General features: G+C 41.9%; 1 protein-coding gene across 8 annotated transcripts in view; it reads left to right on the top strand.

The window, feature by feature from the left end:
* Positions 1-20,800, top strand: part of Pdfr (Pigment-dispersing factor receptor) — a 63,590-nt gene that overhangs the window by 25,150 nt on the left and 17,640 nt on the right. For all 8 annotated transcript variants that reach the window (XR_013011113.1, XR_013011111.1, XR_013011112.1 and 5 more), the window contains exons 3-6: positions 201-1,856; positions 4,166-4,273; positions 17,112-17,272; positions 20,500-20,603. Coding sequence is in view for 5 of the 8 variants with exons in the window: in XM_076443805.1 (XP_076299920.1) it covers positions 1,775-1,856; positions 4,166-4,273; positions 17,112-17,272; positions 20,500-20,603 (455 nt within the window). In the remaining 3 variants the exon portion in view is untranslated. The remainder of the gene's footprint in view (positions 1-200; positions 1,857-4,165; positions 4,274-17,111; positions 17,273-20,499; positions 20,604-20,800) is intronic.

Raw genomic sequence — 20,800 nt, 5'->3', positions numbered from 1 at the left:
GATTAATAGGCATTTAACGCGCATGGAAAATTCGTAATAGATCGAATACCGTTCGGTTCATAAATCAAGAAGCAATGGGACAGGATTGAGCTATAAATATTGAAGAAAAATTGAATTGTTGCTTTCAAACTGTCAGTCACAATTGTCGTCGCGACCGACTAACGTAAACCGAGCTGACAGCACTCCATTTTCTGTTGCAGACGAAAACTCTGCATCGGAGGGGAAGGAAGACCGCCCGCCATCGAAAAATAAATGCCGAGGGACCAGCACCATCAACAAATACATTAATTGCATCACACTAATAAATTTATAGGGTGGTTGGATAGTGGACGTTACTTACGCTTGCTCGGAGAAGCTGTGAAATAATTTATCGGGTCGCAGGGAACCGCCCCTTTAAATGGCAAATGCAAGAGGATTACAATTTTCAGCAAGTAAATGTGAATCGCACCCTTGCAGCTGCACCGGAGGGTGGTTGAATCGATAAGAGTGATTTAATGTTACGTGATGGGCCAGCGGAATTTATTGCAGGGATGAAAACCATGCGTTTAAATAATAATTTCGCGCGAGGACCACTGGGTTCGCTAAATAAATTACTTGCAAACGTTCAAGAGCACGGGGGATAATTTTCACACAGCGGTGACCTCTCTTTCTCCGTGAAAAAGCGATGAGATAAATTGTGGAGCTGCTGAAGACCACCCCTTTGTGAAACAAGTGCAAGAGTGCCGGACAACCTTTCACAAAAATTTAATTACACCCCTCTGTCTACGGCGGAGTGTGGTTAAACAGTAACTGTGACTTGACCGCGTGCGTGGAGGAACGATGGAATAAATTGTGGAGCTGCTGGGAACCATCCCTTTGTAAAGTAAATGTAAAAAGACTGTTCCCCTTGGCGAATAAATTAATTCTGCCGTTCCATGTAGGTCGAGTGGTTGCGCAACAGTGAAAGTGATTTAGCATTGCGCGTCGATGCTATGAAATAAATCGTGGGGCTATTGAAAACCACCGCGTAATAACAAAAAGGGCGAAGAGACCGCGACCCTCGACAAATAAATTAATCCTACCCTTCCAGCGAAGGGTATAGGATGTTCGAACAGTGCGAAACCGATTAACTGTCACGCGAGGGAACAATAAATTGTGGAGCCGGGCAAAGCACCAAAGTCTTCGGTGAATAAATAGAACAAATCGTATCGAAGCAGAAGAGTGTGATTAAACAGTGAAAGTGGCTCGATCTTCTGCGTGGGAGCTGTGGAATAATTTGTGGGGCTTCGCAGAGCCACCCCTAACAGAAATAAATGATTACAGACCGAAAGCTTAGGTAAATCGATTAATTACATCGTTCGATTAAAGCTGGAGAGTGGTTGGATATACGGAATAATATGCGCGGGGGTTGAAGTGGAGTGCGAAGTGGAGGGCGACAGGATTAGTATTTCAAAGGACTCGAATGATTGTTGCGAAGGAGCTTTTCCCGTCCCGTTAGGCTCTGCGAGATGCTAAATAAAAGGCGGTCGAGATTCGCGACGAGTGACTGAGAGAGAGTTCAAGGTAGAAAACAGGGGGTGCAAAATTCGATTCGAAACCGGAACTCGATTGCTTCAACGGCAGAAGTCCGATAGAGGAGCGAAGAATGTGGACGCGCGACGACAGTGGGGCGAAACGGACCTTGCGTTCGAGTCCCAGCAGAAATCTCTATTGATTCGGGTGTGCAAGGGGTGGGGGGTAAATATGTAGAGGCAGCAACACACGAAAGGTTAGGAAATGGACAATTAAAAGCAAGATGGATGCGGCTAATGCCATAGGCAATAGCACTCGGGACTTTTGCAGTGGCAGGTACAAAGACTTCATCCCCCCCGCGGGTGGTGAGTATCCATTTTAATATTTTTAGCCGAGGGATGCAACATTTCCCGGCGAGGAACTTCCTTTGACAGTGTGCCAATCGATTTTACTCTGTATAAAATAGCGAAACTGCCATTTCGTAAATTTTTCGGGGCGGGACCATCCCCCTTTGTAAAATCACATTTTTATCTGAGCGGATTATTCCGTAGTCAAATCGAAATGATATTGTTCTTATTACATTCTGGTTTTTAGAACATTTGAGAACATTCCTGTACTTTCAAAATTGCTAGAGACATTAAAAATTGTTCAGAGAACTGTTCCTGAATTTATTCTTTACAAAGTGTAACAATTCCTTTTGTATCTGCGTTGGACAACTAGAGACACGAGTTTCAAGTGTCGTTTTCACCCTGAAAGAGGAAAAAATACGGAACCGGATGTTTCCATCGAGTTTCGCGAAACAGAGAAAAGTTTAAAAAAAACTTTTCGACGGTTGGTGGAATTAGTTGCAACACCTGTGATCCTTTTCAAGGATGACTCCTGCGGTCGCACAAGGATTCGCGACTATCCTTCGTTTCCAAGAAAAATCAATTTGAGAATATTGTTGAGAACGTCCGCGTTCGACAGGACACGTTCAGAATTTTTATTCATTTTTTTCTGTATTCTAACCGCAAACCAATAATCCTATTACACATTCGACAACTATTTTTACACGTCGGATCCACTCTCCATCGATTTCATCCCCTAAATTCAGTTGGGAGATTATCGAAAACGCGGTTGACATATATGTGTGGCCCTAATACTTTTTTTTAAATTACTTGCTCGCAAGCAGAAGAGGCAGTGAAACGTCGGAGAGAATGCATTTCTTAAACGTATCGCGCTGAGCTCCCAGCGAACTCGAGAAATTACATCATTACTTGCTTCCGAGTAGCAAAATCAATGGTCTGTCAGACCGAGTGCCTTCTTTCCAAGAAGTCGTACATCTAACCAGAACAAGATTATAAATTGTACACCGGATTGAAAATAGGTTTTTCGAACGAACTGTATAACTCTTTCACAGGTGGATAAAATAAACTAATAATATTCTTCTCCTCTGTGTAGAAAAATCGATAATATGTCAGACCGAATGCATTTCTTCGGGGAATCATACATTCAAGTAGAACAGTCAATGATATGTGAGGCTGAACAGGTTGTTTGAAGGAGTTGTCACACATTCGAGTAGAAAAGTCAACGGTATGTCAGACTGCGCCGTATTTCTCGATGGAATCCTACTTTCCTTAAGAAGACGTTTCTCGAAGAACTTTGATGGCTAATACATTCTCAAAAGAATTAACCCTTAACACTCGAGTGGCGACTCCGAGGCGCCACTAAAAATTGCTGTACCATTATTCAAAATATTGTTTACATTACTAAATATGTTAGTATCTAATGAATTACAAAACATTTAAGTATTGTGTGAGGCATTATATCAATTTCATATTCATGCAAATAAAAGGATTAATATAGAATGGAATTATTCTAGGTTGAAAGAAATGTGTAATTTTCCAGTTAAAATAGGTCCGAGTGCAAAGGGTTAGGTTACACAAAGGTTGCACAAAATTTTTGTTAAGCAACAATGTTGTCTTTATCTCGCTATAACTTTGTAAAAAAACCAACATAGCAGCAATTTGAAACAGAGCATCCGAAACTAGAGGTTTCACGCTTTCAAACCGTTGTTCAACGATATCGATACAGCAATTTTGGCCGGAGTTATGATCGTGTAAACTAGTAGCAATTTTTCGAGTTCGCAGAGGTGATCCCTTAATTCTTTTAAGGAGTGTATGTATAATTTTATTGAATTCCCCTTAAGGTTACAATTCTTCTACCATTCTTCCTCTATATCCGCTCACTTCTTTCGAGGAGTGTAGAATCTTTTACGTAAATTTTTCAATTAAAAATGAATGCACAGACACTATTTCGTATTATGAGATCAACAAAAATCAGATGGAAAGCCTTTGACCGAGGTAAACTTGTGAGAAAGGATCTCTAAAAATTCGTAAAGCTCGAGCAGCGTGCGGATTGGTGAAAAGGCTGATGGTAGCCGACAACACTGACCGAGTAAGGAAGTTCCTCATTGCAAAAGAACGTCTTTTCGAGCGAACTCTCTCTCTCTCTCTCTCTCTCTCTCTCTCTCTCTCTCTATGACACTCTCTCGCTCTCCGTGGTTCAATATCAAATTGTATCGCACGGTGGTGGCGTCGAGATAGTGAGAGAAAGGGGATTGAGGAGTGGTGAGCCGACTTCCGCGAGCGACAGTAATAAGGTTCGGGCCGACGTCCCGTTTTTCGTTTTGCAGAGCTGTGGTGCGAACAGGTCTGGGACTCGTTGCTCTGCTGGCCGCCGACTAAAGCCTCGACAACGATCAAACAGAGATGCCCTTTCGAGGACGGATTCGATACGACCAGTAAGTCTGCACGCGTTGGCCGCGCGGCCGTTTGATGAATGCACATTTAAATTGCTTGTTAGCTGCCACCGACACGCCGCGCCAGCATCCCCTAATAATTAGAACAGCGCCGCTGTAATTTTCCAAAGAACAACACCCGATTCCCCGAAACTCCCCGGAAAATTACACTGGCCTCGGCAACCCTCCCCCGGATCTGTTTACTGACCTCCTGGATAGATTGGCCCGGGAATTTCGGGATCCACGAAACTCTCGCTGTGTATCCATGCACCCAGATTAACGCGACGCCGCGCCGCGCCGGGCCGACACTGGGATCTCAGGGGTTTAGGAAGAGATCCAGGCGTTGATTGTCCGATTTTTTCGAAAGTTTGTGAAGCTTTTCGCCAATCTTCGAGGAACCTGTACGAAAGTTTCTATCCAAAGTTACGGTATAATGTACCAGCAGAGTGCTCCGGAAGAACGTCCTATTAATTGAATGAGAAGTGCATTCGAGAGCATAATTACCCGCACGGTCATTGCGTCCATTTTCCCAGCCATCAGCGGACACCGGTCTCGCTCAAAGGAGGACGTGAAAGAAACGTGATAAATACAGAGGTTCGTTAAAAATCATCTGTCCACCGCTGGTCAAAGTTTCCTAATGATTCCGGTTGGTTTTCCTGTGCCCGAGTGCTGTTTGATTAATTAATTCCGGCTGTGGTAGGGAAGTTCTCGGATTTCGGCTGAAATTAAAGGGGTCATTTGCATGGTGGAGGGAGAGGCGGCGGCGGGGGGGGGCGATCGCGAAAGTATTTCATGATTTGCGCCGTTCATTGCGGATTCCTGTGCCATCGTTGCAAGCCTTAATTGAAAAGCGGTACTCGGCGCCGACGGACTTTCCAAGATTTCGTGATTTATTACCGGCCGGTACAGAAGTTCGGTCGAAGAATCGCATGACAAAAGCTCTGGACTGTCCCCGCGACACTGGCCGAGCACACTCAACGATGAAAATCGACACGTCTTTTTTCGTATTTTCTCCTTAATGATCGGGCCCCCGTGTTCCGATCTGTTTCCCGGCAAGAAATCACGGAGATTCCATCGGATTTTGCTTCAGGAAGTCATTACTAGACTGCGGATTTTATGCATTTAAGACAAAAATGGCCAGGTACAATTTGAAGCAGAGAACGAATTAAGAAGATTTAAGGACATCTGTGTATTAATTTCAGCTTAATATGTCGATTAAAAGAAGAAAGAAATTTCTATTTGGCTCCTGTATCTTGCAATCAATGCAAACATTTTTAGTTTGCATAAAGATCCGCAGTCTACTCATTACAGTTGCCTGTGTTATTTTTCTTCGGATCTTTTTTTGTTTCGTCTCTGTCGGAACAGGAGAATCCAATTTGCGAAAAATCGTTCGGAACGTTGTATCGCGAGGGATCTATGTTAGTTTAATCCCCGACTTCGGCTGGAGGTCCCAATCCAATATAGGCTCGAATATTAACTATCTACAAAATTGGCCTGGGCTTATCAAACTACGTGCCGGAAGTAAGCTCTTCCATCGCATCTGCAAACTAGAATTGTAATCCCGCCTCGTGTGACACATACACGCGAGCCTCGCGGCCCTGTCCGTATTTACAGCGCGACAGAGGACCTCTAATTGCAGCTCCGTAGCGGCTGCGGCTACACTATCAATTTATGCGCTGCTCACCTTTGCGCTACGCTCGAAATGCATATTTGTAATAGTCTAACACTGGCTGAAATATTTTCGTAATTTGATCACAATTGTGAAAAAAATACATGAAACGCAGCAGGTAAATTCGCGTACTCTTCTTCTTCTCTTCTTTAACGTCGCACAGTGTGACGAATGGCCTTTTTGGAGCTGGACAAATATTAATTCCACTTTCTTGAAATTTTGCTACAAAACTTGAAAATTGCATAAACATCCGCAATCTATATATTACTATTTAATACTTTGATTTTTATCTCTGTTATTTCTTTTGTTTTGTTTTTTCAAGTTAAAATCGTACTAAATTCTGTCGTATTTTATATCCTAGCATTTATTGACAATTTTCAAAAGCCATAATCGCACAAAGATCCGCAGTCTAGTGATCGGCGACGACTGTGTGCAGCGTTGGTTAGATTTGATCCCATAGATCTGCAGACTTGACGAATTTGAGTAGATTTTCTCTGGCTTGTTTCGATTTATATACGTTTTTGCACGCCATATCAATAGTATCAATAACGCTAGACTCTTTACCGAATAACGATCCAGTGAATAAAACGAAAGACTGTCGAGTAGTCCAGCTCTCAAAGCCGATTGTGTGTTAAGTCTGTTTGAACAGCGGAGGCCGCCTAAAAGAAACGAATTTAATAGAGGTTCCGTTGGTTCCCGGTGTTTCGCGACGAATTTCCAGTGTCGTCCGGGCACGGATGAATTTTCTTCGCTGTGGGCGACACAGGAAGACAAGCAAAGAGGAACCGGTTGGCTGAGATTGACGTCGCGGCCGACAAAAGCGGTCGAGCTTTTTCTCTCTTCGTTAAAGCTATCTGCAGGCATCCCAGCCTTTCGGCGGATCCCATTCGTTCTGCTTTTAGCCTCAAACCTGCACGAATCAGGCAATTAGACGGAAGTTAAAGGCAATCAGGAACACTTGTTGCTGCCCTCTTATATAAACTAACCCTCACTTTCGCTGCCCGTCGGACGTTGCTTCGGTTTCCCTAACAGCCGAGCACTGCACAGACTGTAAATCACCCTCGAAACCGAATCTCGTCTATCCACTCCGCAATCATTTAAATACGAATTTTTTAATTATAGCAGTAAGTTAGAACTCGCTAGTTGTTTTAGTTGGATTTGGACTGTTTTGAGTTATAGACTTAACACAGACAAACTAGCAGAATTTCATCTATTCACTCCATTTCGATCATTTGAATGAGAATTTTTTAATTGCAGCAAAAAGTTAGAACTCTTCTTCTTCACTATTTTTTAAATTGGCTTGGGACTGTCTCGAGCCGTGGACTTAACCCTTACGTTATTAAATATTAATAATTACTAAACATCTAGGTATTGTATGGGGTGTTCACCAATTTCATGTCCATCAAATTTAAAAAATCATAGAAAATGGAAATATTATTATGGAAATATTCTTGGTTGGAAGAAATGTTTACTTTCCGAGTTAAAATATCTCCGAGTGCAAAGGGTTAACACAGACAAACTATACTTAAACCAAACTAGATTAAATGTTTATATTAATTTAATAATATTCTAAAACAATACTAAATTCTATATAAAATTTCGATAAATAATACCATATTACCAGGACAAGCACAGACAAACTATACTCAAGCCAAGCTAGATTTTTTCATATTAATTTAATAATATTTTAAAACTATACTAAATTCTCTATATAAAATTTCTATAAATAATACCATATTACCAGGACAGAATAATTCAACGATTTCCGCTACGAAAAAAATGAACTCTGACAATGAGACAAGCCTAACAGTTCCCGGGAAAGCCCGAAGCTATTGAACTTATTCGAACTCCATTTCGTTTATTTCTTAACCTACTTTACAATGCGGAAACCGCGAGGTTCTTCATTGATATTCTTATTCTTTCCACCAACCGCGAACTTCGTTTGTCCCTTCTCTTGGCACTTTCTTGCGGAAATGAAGTAGGCCATCACCCCGTCCATGACCTCCGTTGGCAGTTAAACGACGCGTCGTAAATTCAACGCGACCACTTGCCAGTCACGCTCGCGCTCACGCCGCAGGAATTACATATCGAGGGAACACAAACCGAGGAAAGTTTCGTTGCTCTGACAAAAAAAACCCTCGTCGCCGTAGCACTCACTCCGGCGAGCTGGGAAAACCAGCTACGAGTCCAGATCAAAGGGAGGGACACGTGTCCCCCGACAGAATTTTCATGTTTACTCGGCCGGGAAATTGAAATGAGAGCCTTGTAACTTCCGAGTTTTTCCTACTTAACAATAGTCCTGTTGAGAGAGACGCTTTCAGCCCTGCGGAAACGTTCCGATACTTTTTCGACGGCGCTGTGAAAATATAGGGGCAGCTGCCTCGATGCCGTTCTATTTTTTTATGCTGGTATGAAGAAAAATTTTGGCTTCGATAGTTGAATTTTTCAATACTGGTGTGTTAGAGAAAATAAAGGTGAATTCTTCTCGATCGAAAATTAAATATATAATAAATTTTATGATTTCGGCGCAGGGTTCGATCATTTATAGAAAACCAGCAAATGTGTGCAATTAATTAAACATGCTTCTCGACGTTTCGATCCTTATGTGGATCATTCTCAAAGGGACAATTTTTGCGTTTGCTGTGACAACAGAGACAACGTTAGAGAAAATATTGAGAAAATATTGAACATGCCTCGGAAAAACTTGATATCCTGGGCTCAAAATGGCGACACGGTTACACCGAGAAATTTCATGAACCAATACCGATATCGCCTACAGGAAGAAAAATAGTTTATTCAACGATGTCGGACGCTGATGACCTAGAGGGTTTGGCGTAGCACCGTTCGTATCACAGTTCGAATTTTAAACTGGCAGACCGATTGCCTGTTGAGCCCGTTCCCCTGTCCATGTGACGCCACGCCACGTTTTGCGACGGTTGGAAAGAAATTTGCATGGGCCGGATTAACACCGGGCGCCAGATGCGACCATCCCTTCCCCTGTATTCGATTCAGCCTCGTTTCGTTCGACCTGGATGCAAATCCCTGGTTCAGTTACAATGCGCGACGACGACGTCGACGGCGACGTGGGCTGGAAAGCGTCTGGCGACGGATAATGTCGGCTCGTGAGCCGCTCTTAAATATATACCCACCTAGTGATCCACTCGCGCGGATCCCGTTCACTTTCCTTAATGCGATCTCAGATTTCTTATGGGCGGCAAAGGCACAGGCTCCGCTCGGGGAATCAAAGTGTATCCCGACGGATATTTCAAGTAGTACGCCGCTTCCAGTCAACGGGCGTCATCGAGATACATAACTTGTTTTGCTAACCTTTGAGACACGGAATTTTATTACTCGGATTATTTTTATGGATTTAAAAATATTTTCCGGTTTAGATGCACGTGGAAATTCATGCAGGGTGTTTCGCAAATGGTTGGCAAAGCTTTAGGAATAGATTCCCTATGCTTAGACAAGACGCTTTGGAGATGCTTATAGTTATTCAAGTTTTTGTGCCATAATTCTAGTCACATCGTCTCAGAGGACAAGCGAACAAAGGACCTCGATCAAAGGACACAGCGAACAAGAATACTACACCTATCGTAAACAAGTCTGTCACCTATTGTAGCTATTGTAAACAAGAATAATACATCTCAATAACGAAAACATAGACCGGCGATTACTTCAAAAACATTATCGATGCCTTTAAACGGGCCTTTAGAAGATGATGTGACAAGAATTCTGGCACAAGATTAATAATTCGAAAACTAATCTTTTCCGGGCCTATGTTGATATAACTTGTTTCTTCTCGAAGTATTGGGAATCTATACACCCTGTAACACGTCCCAATTAAATCGACTCGACTTAACCTCCACCGAAATATCAACTACCCCCGAAAATCATTCGCAGTGCAGGGACGCGAACAAAGCAGAATGCACCGTGCGCAATCGTCGCGGTAATTAGCCCGCAATCAGACTCCGATAATCACGGATTTCTCTGTACAGGCTAATATTCGTGGGCAGTCAGAGCAGGGCATGGTCGAGCAATCTTAAAAGAGCAATGCTAGAGATCGATGGACTCTTCAGCGTTTCGATGGGCGCATCAAAGTTAATTGCACGTGTGCAGCAGCTATCAGAGGAGAAGAATACATATAAGAAAGGGGTTGAATTTAATTTCGGCTCTGGTACCGATCAGTTTCTTCTCGTTTTAAGAACAGAAAGAGAATAGAGGTGTAGGAGGGGGTAGAGTGAGGTAGAGGGAGGTCGGAGAGGGTGGGAGAGAATGATATGGCGTATGAAGGGGTGGAGAGAGGTGCATACACTACCGGCTAAAAGTTTGGAATCACCTGCTGATTTGTAAAAAATCGAATATGCCGATAAATTTTGAAATGATCCATCGTTATTATATTGTTACGACGGCTTGAGATGAGGTTGCCTCCCCCTGTGATATTCTGAAGGTATCCGGACAACGAGGTTGTTGTTGACAAGAAGAAAGACGGCAGATCCTCTCAGGTCGTTGAAGCGAGACAACACACCGTTGTCTCCGTTTGCACCGTTATTACACATTGTCCGTTTGATAGAGTATAAAGAAGAGTTATTGTTCTGTGTTCATAATTGCAATGTGTTCTCCGGCAAGACGGGACCCGAACCCTCTGCAATAATATCAAATATTAAGTATTGGGTTGGCAAGAGAAAGTAATTTCGGTATTTTAAGGTGAAATGAAAAGCCCAATTTTGTTATTTAACACTTTACCTAACGGAAGCCTATTAATTGGATTTTCAATAATTTTGCCGTACCAAAAGAAAGCATAGAAATTTTCTTTTACATTGCAATCTTAAGTGAAACTATTAGATGACGTTATTGAGGGTGTCAAGTTAGTTCATAATGAAAATTGCTGTTACATACTATTGATGGTTCCATTAAAAAGTGTTTAGCCATGAACCATAGATTTTTCAAAATTAAGCAATAATCACCGGTCGGTAATGTGTTAATATGTAGCAGTCGCAGCTTTATGAAAATAGCCAATAACTTTATTAAGCTGCCAGAAAGATGGCAAAAGATCATCGAACAAAATGGAAAATATTTGATCGCGATTAATGTTCATTGCTTGAAAAAATTTTATTTCACCTTAAAATACCGAAATTACTTTCTTGCCAACCCAATAGTTTAGATTTCAGCAATTTTATATGTCCGTAACGCTATAGTTGATACACCGAGTGTAAAACAACGCTCGAGATGCACGTTCCTAAAGGTACATCTTTGGCAACTTGTACAAGAAGTATGGAAAAATATCAAATTAGAAACCTTCGAAAAACTAATGGCCAGGATTCGCTGAATACAGTCAGGCTGTCATTAAAGATAAAAGCGGTTCTTTAATGAAAGAACAATTCGAGGAAATCGCATTCCTTGAAAGACAGAGAATACAAAACATAAAACATGCTACCCCCAAGTTTCTTTCACAGATAAATCTTCCTTGGTTGCTCTAAACGCATTCAGTTTTTCCGTTTCTCTGAATTTCCGCGGTGATCCGAAACTTTTGGCCGGTAGTGTAGAAGGACAAAGAAGAACAAAGAGGGTGTGGCGAGAGGAATACAGGGGGAGAGGAAAATCGTTGGTAATTACACCGGAGGATTCCGCAGCGAAGATGCGAGAGACGGTTGGCTGATAAATGCAAAAACGTGACGGGTACACGGGGTGCGGGAGGTGGAAGGGAGGCGGGAGTTTTGCCGCGCTGTTAGGGCTCGTAACATGTCACGGCGTTATCGAGTGCAATCAAAATGCACAGAGAAGTGGGTCGAGTGGTGCGCCAACACACCGTCGCGTCGCCGTGCGGACCCGATGCCTGCACACACCGCCAAACACGGCCTGGGCTCCTCATTCGCTCTGTTTCTCCCCAGGCCTGTTATTGTCATAGTTGCACGGACGGAAGTGCATCGCGAAGGCCGGCGTGCAAGTTCAAGTAAGCTGCACACGTGCACGCCGAATCGATGTGTCGGAACGCGCCGGGATATATTAAAGTAGAGCGACTCGAAAAATTTGGACGATGCGACGACACGCGGCCGCCGGCGCTCTCCCCACGATCTTTCAAACCGCCCTTTAAGTAGCTCTACCTCTGCGATGTGACGCCAATACGAATGAAATGTTCGAGCCAGGTGCACCAGACGTGTATTGACTTGGTCGAGACGTTGCGCTGGACGGTTGGTTCGATGTCTTGAAATGCTTAGAGAGCTGTTGATTCAGCAAAGATTTATGTTCAAGAATGTTCAGGAATGGGTTAAGTGTTCGTGGGTTGCTATCCAAGGAAATCGGACAGGTAACACTTGTCACTGATACTCACTGATTTGAATTTAACGTACTTATTAAACACCGAAAAATATTAAATACGTGTTTTTCTGTTTCAGTTAAATACGCTTTTTAGCGGTAGAAAGCACCCCTCAACCTCTGGAGATGGAAACGTTTGTGGCTAATTATTTCTAAAAGGATTCATATTTTTTCTATAAATTTGAACCTATTCTTTGGGGGAAAATAGCGCAACAAATCAATTCTGAAGACAGATTTAGAGTCATATCGCAATAGTAATAAAATTACTGATTATAGATACAGGATTTCGAAATTTAATTGACCTTGAAAATCGACCTCAAGATCGATTTCAAGGACGCCATCAAGTGCATCACTCTGAACTGTACAACTCTGGATCTAGCAGTTTTTTTCAGAAACTCTATCCTTTAAGAAATAATTAGCCACAAACGTTTCCATCTCCAGAGGTTGAGGGGTGCTTTCTACCCCCAAAAAGCGTATTTCAAATCAGTGAGTCTCAGTTGGGTAGTGTTACTTGTGAGTTAAGTTTTTTCTTGGCGAAATCAATCCATGCGTGGTTGGGATTTTAGATGGACAAAGGAAATTCTGACTGAAGTCAGACTTGAGTTACGCCTGGACTCCTCAAGTTATACAGGGTGTGGCCGGACTGGTGGTACAACCGGATAGGGGATGATTCTACACGTGAAAAAAAAAACGTGGTAAAATCAGTCGAAAGAAAGGAATAACATTTTCTCTCGTTTGAAGTCTCGTCTACGAGAAGATAGAATTCAAAGATCCGATCCGTCGGGTTCGCGTGCTTCAGTATACCCAGAAAGTAGAATCGTTTGGCGGTGATCAGACGCGTCAGACGATTCCTATCAATATCAATCAATAGCACGTATATCTGCTACAATTTTAAAATCAATTTTCTCGAAAACGAGGCGTCAAACGAGAAAATGTTATTCCTTCTTTTCGACTTACATGCAGAATCATCCCCTGCCTGGTTGTAATTCTGAACTTGAAACAAGTTGTTCCCAAAAAATAATTTTACTACACAGGAAAACGTAAAATTGGCAGTGTTTCGAAATCATGTAGATTCAAACCTCTCCACGGAATTTCTTCGCAGATATTTAGTTATTAAAGTCTCCGCTTTACAATGAGCGCATAAAATTCGGTGCACCATTTCTTGTTGCCCTTTTATTGCACTCCGAACGAGAAGCGTGGCGTTGGCTCCGGGAAAAACGCATCTTCATTTTCCCAGTACCGTTTTAGTACCCATAATATTACGTCGTGCGGTGTGAGAAAATGTTGGAGAGATTTTCCTTTCGTTTGTTCCTTTCGAATTTAATTTAAAAATGGAACGACCACCATTCTAGTTAACATTAAAAAAAGTCATTCTACAAAATTTCATTTGTTAAAATTCTTCAGAATGTCGCAGTAAATGAACGAACGAATGAATTTAATAAATAAATATTCCAAGTAATTTTAACCCAGTTGATGATCGCAGCGTTAACGATTACTTGAATTGGTATTCGCATCGAGTCTATCGAGTGACGAGGAGTCCGTGGGTGTAATTTTATTTTCGCGGTGGGTCTATTTCTTTGAACGGAGAGACGTGCCTCTTCGGTTGCCAAGGAAGTTGAGAGACTCTCGAGGGACATTGAAGGATGTAGAACTTCCCCGAGTGTTATAGATCTGTCGCGTTGTTCGCATCGTGCTTTAATCGGGCGTGGGTGCCTCCCACTCCCCATCCGAATCGAGAACGCTGAAAGAAAGGGAAGGGAAGGGCAAGGACATGGAGCAGCGAAGGAGACAACAGAGGATTCGAGAGACCACGGAGAGACTGGTTTTACAGTGATTCAATAAGAGGAATGAAAGGAAATCTCTCTGAAAGCTTCGTAAATCAATGGGAACATGGTCTAAGAAATTTACCGCGCGCAAGCTTTTATAGACAGTGAGTTAATGTTCACTGAAAGAGAAACTAAATAGCAAGCTCGATACTGCGTTGTTATCGCTTCACTCCGATACTGGTTCGGAGAATTTATACGTAACCCAATCAATTTGGAATTTTAATCTATCGGTTCATCTCGCTGAATCTTGACGCAAATGTTAATTGAATCGAAGTGGCTCGAGTCAAGCACGATTTGAGTGATGTACAACTGGGATGGAGTACATCAGTGAAATATTAGGTTGTCCCAAAAAGTTTCTTCGGGAATTTGTTCCTTTAATATTGCTAAATAAACATTAGGTTGTCCCAAAAGCTAGGAAATACTAAAACATTAGCATAAAGAGTATCGCATTGTTTGTATAATATTTATTTAGCAACATTAAAAGAACACATTCCGAGAGAAACTTTTGGGACAACCTGATATAACTTGGATCAAGTACGATGTGAGCAAAGTACAACTTGGATAAAGTACGACTTGAGTCAAGTACAGCTTGGATCAACTACTACATGAACAAAGTACAACTTGGATAAAGTACGACTCGAGCGAAGTACATCTTGGATCAAGTACAACGTGAGCAAAGTACAACTTGGGTCAAGTACGACTTGAGTCAAGTACAACTTGGATCAAGTATAACTTAAGTTCCGCGCTTTCGTCCCACCCCTATTTGCGAAGACGGAACTGCTTCGAGTGTCTGCCTATTTTTGGCAGCGAGTATCGGATGGACGAAACAATGCATATTCCGAGAGAATTTAATTTCCGAGGAGAACAGTGTTATCGGAGAGCTGCAATAAAGAGAGGGCCCATGAATATTCCTTGTAAGAAGAAGACGGAGCTGGTCTCAATGAGAAGCGTATCTTCTAGCCGCCTTCTTTAAAGCCATTCTCAAAGACCGCCGCGCGGATTCAGAATGGCGGCGTGCTGGCTTCCCTTTTTCACGCTGCGAGCTTCGAGCCTGCCACAAAGCCGGCCATGACAAAGCGCGGCTATTGATCTGATCTTTTCGAATGGCCGGTTGTAATTAGCGGGCTGAAATATTCATCAAAAAAATCTCTCGGCCGCCATTCAGTTTTGCCACTCGGAAATCAAACAAGATTAACAATAGAACCATCCCCAACACAGAAGCAAACCGTGCAATTAATATGTATGTCCAATAAAATGACAAAAGAGCTGAACGAAAAATTCGTTCCGCCTCCAGTTCAACTTACCAGATGTAAAAAATTTTATTCGCGATTAATTCAACTGAATTATTAAGGACATAACAATTTTGTAGTAATCATTCGTTTAGTGATTACTACTCTGTTTACTAACTTTTTCTGTTCAATCCACCAAAAAATTTTGCCCAACTCTGGTTGTAACTCCGTGAAAAAAATCGGATTACGCCGTGTGTAGTCTCGTTTTCAAGCTTACAGTCTGTGCTTTCAACGTGCTCACGTTGTGTTCCTTTTAGATTGCTTTCACGTCGTGAAATCGATGGAGAAGCGTACACGCGAATTTTTGAATATTTTCCGATCTCAAATGTCTCTGGGGGAGTGAAAGAATTTTTTTGGAGATTGAAACCACCGCGGATTTAGAAATTGAATTCTCTGCTATGCATTAAGCTCAGGAAACTTGAGCTGCGATTTTTTGTTGCGGTTTTAAAGTACTTTAAACGAAAAGTGAGCCATTAGCAACGGTGGGGAAAAAGTCATGTACTTAGTTTTCCGCTAGCCTTCCGGTACGAAAGTTTTTCTACAAAAAAGACAATCTAAGGGAACGAAAGGGAAAACCTTGCTCTGTAAAATGAGCCTATGTACGGTGCCGCACGATTTTTTTTCACGAAGTATATACAACAATTTGAATACGAACCAATTTAACATTTGGTACCACTTTGCATATGCGGCCGATGAATTTATTCAATTCGGTCAATTTTCTTTTGTAAAGTGAACGAGAGGCTTTCCGGAAGAGTTCGCGTTAATTCGCGCGATTCTCTTGCGCAAACAGTAATCGCCGGAATCGTTCCCGAGAGAACGAGTACACCGGCGGGTTCGGGGGAAATTTTTACTCGGAGAATTTCGCGATTCGGTCACGAAAAACCGGCTCCCACGGGAAAACCAAACAGCGATTTACATAAAGATAATGTGGAACGGAAATCTCGAATTGAATTCATTAATCCCTGTTTACTGTGTTAATCGATTTTATGGTAATCAACGGTGTCCTCCGTGTCCGTGCCTGTCGGGCCGAATCATCGAGTGGCAGGGAGATTTGCTAGAATTTTAATTCAAAGTATTTATCGTTATTATTCAAAGTACCGTTTCATCCAGATCGCACGCAAGTTTTGCACGTTCCTTTCATTCCTGTTATACAACTGTCTTCGTCATTTTTCATTGTTCATTTAATCGACGGAGACCATTTTTATTTGAACAATCTCACGAATAGACTGCGGATCTTTATGCAGAATAAAAAATGTTTCCATTTACTGCAGGACTCGGGAGCCAAATAAAAATTGTATTCTTCTTTTAATTATCCAATTAAGCTGAAACTAATACATTGTTGGCCTTAAATATTTTCAACATGTTCACAGCTTTAAATTGCATGTTCCCATTTTTGTCATAAATGCATAAAATCCGCAGTCTACTCACGAATCATAACTGCGAAACAGAGTCTGATCAAATCTTTCACAGTGCCGAGTACACTGGTCCCGGCGCAGGATAACTATAATTTCGCGCTTAGTTAGCATAGTTATTCTGTTATTCCTCGGCGGGTTCTCGAAATTCATAGCCGGCAGTTAGGTTTGTCTTGCGAGGTGTTCCAGCGAGTCCCGAAGTAGATCGATCCAGCCCCGTGAGCCTAACCCGTTCTGCATGGTACACGTTCAACACACACACACACACACACACACACAGAGAGAGAGAGAGAGAGAGAGAGAGGCTGACCATGCTGGTTGTTTGCACAGAATCCGTGGAGAAGAAGTGTGGTTACAACGGTCGCTGGGAGGGTCAGAACGGAACCAGCGGCGAGGAATCGTCGCACGGATGGGCGAACTACACGACCTGCCTGACACCGGAAATGCTGCGGTTACACGGGAAAGTTTACACGAACACCATCGAGGGCAACGTGAGTATCTGTGTGTCGATTAGATCTCCCCCCAACACCTTCCTCTTCCCACTATCTCTACCATCAGGAACTTAGATGAGCTTTCAATTTCTGCGGGAAGTCTTAACCGGTAGGTGGATCGCGGATAATCTATCCAGTCCACCAACAGACTCATTAAAGAGCTTCGGGGGACTTGTTTGGTTCATGTCCGAGACCTTCAGGACCTGGAAGAAAGTTCTAGGTTCTGGAGAACGCTTTAGGACTTGAGAAAATGCTTTAGGACCTATCACAAAGCTTTGGAGAATATCTGCGGTTGCCAGGAAGAACGCCAAGTGTCTCAAAATTAGTCTCAAAAATCAAAAATTTGATTTTATGCATTAACCCGGCGTTAGTTAGGTGGGGTCTCACAGACCCCACAGATTTTAGATTGATTGTAACAACGCGTGACAGTTGTTAAGTATATTTGAATAATAAAAATTTAATTTCGTGGATCTCTGCGTTTTTACTCGGATAAATTACAAGCCTCTTAAGCAATACCTAATCTTATATTTATGAAAAAGGTATATTTATTTTTCTATAATACAATATATTATTTCGGTGAGTCTGTGAGACCCCACCTTACCACTTACGATACATTTTCCCATCTTACCAACGCCGGATTAATTGAGCTTAGTAATACAGTATTTACGTCCTTACCAGAGAAAAGTCATACAAATAAATTCGAAAGGCTGAAAAAAATAATGCAATTGAACCGATGTTCTATGTGAAAGCATTAGTGATTAAAACTTCAAACGGCAATATTTCGAAAGTGAAAGTATGCGAGAGAGATACGGCATTCTTCCTGGCAACTACAGATATTACAGAGCTTTAGGGTTTACCACAGCATTTCGGGGCCCACCAGAGAGCTTCAAAACATGTTTTTAGCTAAAAGATATGCAACGTACACAAACTACGTACCTGGAAATGCGCCTCGGGACTCGGCGAGGTGTTCGAAGTCTATAAAAACAATGTAAACACCAAAGAAACTCCCCCAGGCCATTTAGCGCATGGGTGGATTGATGGAGTGTAGCGACCACCGCTGCTACGTAGATACGACACAATCTACGTAACCAGCAGCGGACCCGATCGACTCCCATAATTGATTACAAAGTTAGCCGCCGCGCCGTCCGGCGACCAGTTTATAGATCACATCGCGGCAGGGTAAACCCAATTTTCGAGAAGTATCAATTAATGTCTTCACGCTGTCAATAGTCGCGGTTTATGGCAGAGAATTTCCAAGAAGCAGGGATCGTTTTCACTAGACTGCGGATCTTTATGCATTCATAGCTTATAAGTAGACTGCGGATTTCATGCATTTATGACAAAAATTGGTACGTACAATTTACAGCAGTGGACATATTTAAAAAATTTAACGTATCGGTTTCAGTTTAATAAAATAATTAAAACAAGAAAGAAATTTTTACTCAATCTGTGTGTCTTATAATCGACGCAGATATTTTTTATTTTGCATAAAGATCCGCAGTCTACTTATAAGAATGTTCAAAAAATGCTGGAGTATTAAATTCCACGGAATTTAGTAGGATTTTGATTTATTTTCGATCTGCAAATGTGCTATTACTAATGAAAATAGAATTTTATTCGGTATCACTTTCTTCTGTCTAAAAAAAACTGATAGACTTTTAAAAAAATTTTTTTTTGAATAATGCATTGTCATCCAGTTCTGAGCTATGTAACCGATTTCAAGTCTCTAGCTCATCAGGAAGTTGGTTTAAAATGAATTGCAAAATTTACCACCGAACACACAAACAAACAAACAAACAAACAAGAAAGCGAGCTAATAAAAACGTGGTAAAAATTAAAAACTGCCAAACATCCGCAGTCTAGTTATCACTGTCAACAGTCGGCTACAGGCGTCGATGTACATATGTGTTTCCATGGGCACGAGGATGGGAAAAGAGGTCGAACACAGAGAAGCGAGCGTCTATACAATTATGCTGTTAAAGTTTCAAGTACCACGGAAGTGGGCCAAATCGATTCCCCGCTTAGAAATTGGAAGAAATTAACTTGCGAAGGCAATCGATTAGGCATCCCACCTCCCCTTCCATCCCACCACCGCTTATATTGCGAAAAAAGGGGTTTCCCCCTTTTGCCCTGCGATCGCGGAACTTGACGGGATAAATTGTGCATCACGCGGCTCATTATGCGAACCCCTGGAGAATATTGAGCGCCGGGTTAAGCGGAGAGCTCGCTGCTTTTGAATACAAACGCATGATTCTTAAACTTTTGCGTCTTCCTGGAAAACATTCCTGGTAAGTCTTCATTTTGAGAGAGCAAAGTCTCGGTTTCGATACCCTTGAAGTGCATTTTCTCGAACAGGTTTTCCTTGTAAAACGGAGGGGTAGACTATGAGTTTGCGTTTATTGTTAATATCGCTGCTCCGGAAGTATAATGACACAACTGCAAAAATTGAAATTTTACAGGACAAACAAAAGAAGAACAATTCCAATTTGTCTTAATATTTGGCCTATAGATTCGGTTTAATTCTTCTATGAGAGTAGTTTATAGACATTGTGGGTTATTATTGCAACTTTCAAGTTATTCCAATTTATAAAATAATAAATACCATTGTAAGTACAATGATGTCGATTTGTATTATAATACAAACATCTAGTAAATGCATTTTTAGCCCGCCAACACAATAAAGTCAATTTTACAGTTGCATTCATTATACTTCCGAAGCAGCGATATCATATAATGATGTTATTAACGTGCCGACTACTTTTAAAGCTCTGTAGGTTTCGATATTCATTAGAAACGAATCAACTTTTGTTTCATTTTGTTAGACTTTGTTCAAATCTTCACCGCGAGGCTGACTCGTTCAAATACAGCAACGGATTGACGTAGATTAATGAGAATTTCCTAAAAATGATGAATTTTTCACTTGATCCGTTTTGATCGAGTTAAATTGAAAGTCGTGTAAGAACGATAGGAGCGACGCGCGATTTATCAACTCGCTCATGAATTTTTCCGAAGCCACTCCAGATGAAGATGTAACTTCCAAGCAATATGTCACGATTGCTCATATCCCCGTGCGGCCATAAATCACCAAGCTAACGTCTCTTTCACTGGAGCGTCGCATTACATCTGACAAATAGTACCGTTCACCAATCGGTATCGATTATTTCGTCAGCGAGACGGAATTTCCAAGAACTATTACACTGATACCCTGCCGAATACTATTCTTACAGATGAAAGTGGACATTGCCGAGAAGACGCGGACCTTGGAGTTCGTCGGACTGAGCGTCTCTCTGGTTGCTCTACTTGCCTCTCTCGCCATCTTTTGTCGGTTTAGGTGAGCTTTCTGAAAAGTGCGATTTCATTTTTTTATTTGCCACGTAACCAAGATGCTCGGCAAATATTCTTGAAGTGTTTTATCATCGTTCTGTAAACGTGTACTCTATCTCCGCGATTTTATCCGAGATATTAAACTTGGCTTCTGCGCTCGATGTAGCTCGATTATGGTCGGTTTATTTGATTCACTTGTGAGCC

This window comes from Lasioglossum baleicum, chromosome 20, assembly GCF_051020765.1.
Source record: "Lasioglossum baleicum chromosome 20, iyLasBale1, whole genome shotgun sequence".
Classification (NCBI taxonomy): Eukaryota; Metazoa; Arthropoda; class Insecta; order Hymenoptera; family Halictidae; genus Lasioglossum; species Lasioglossum baleicum.
Note: the sequence above shows the minus strand (reverse complement) of the source record. Positions and strands in the feature narration are given on the sequence as shown.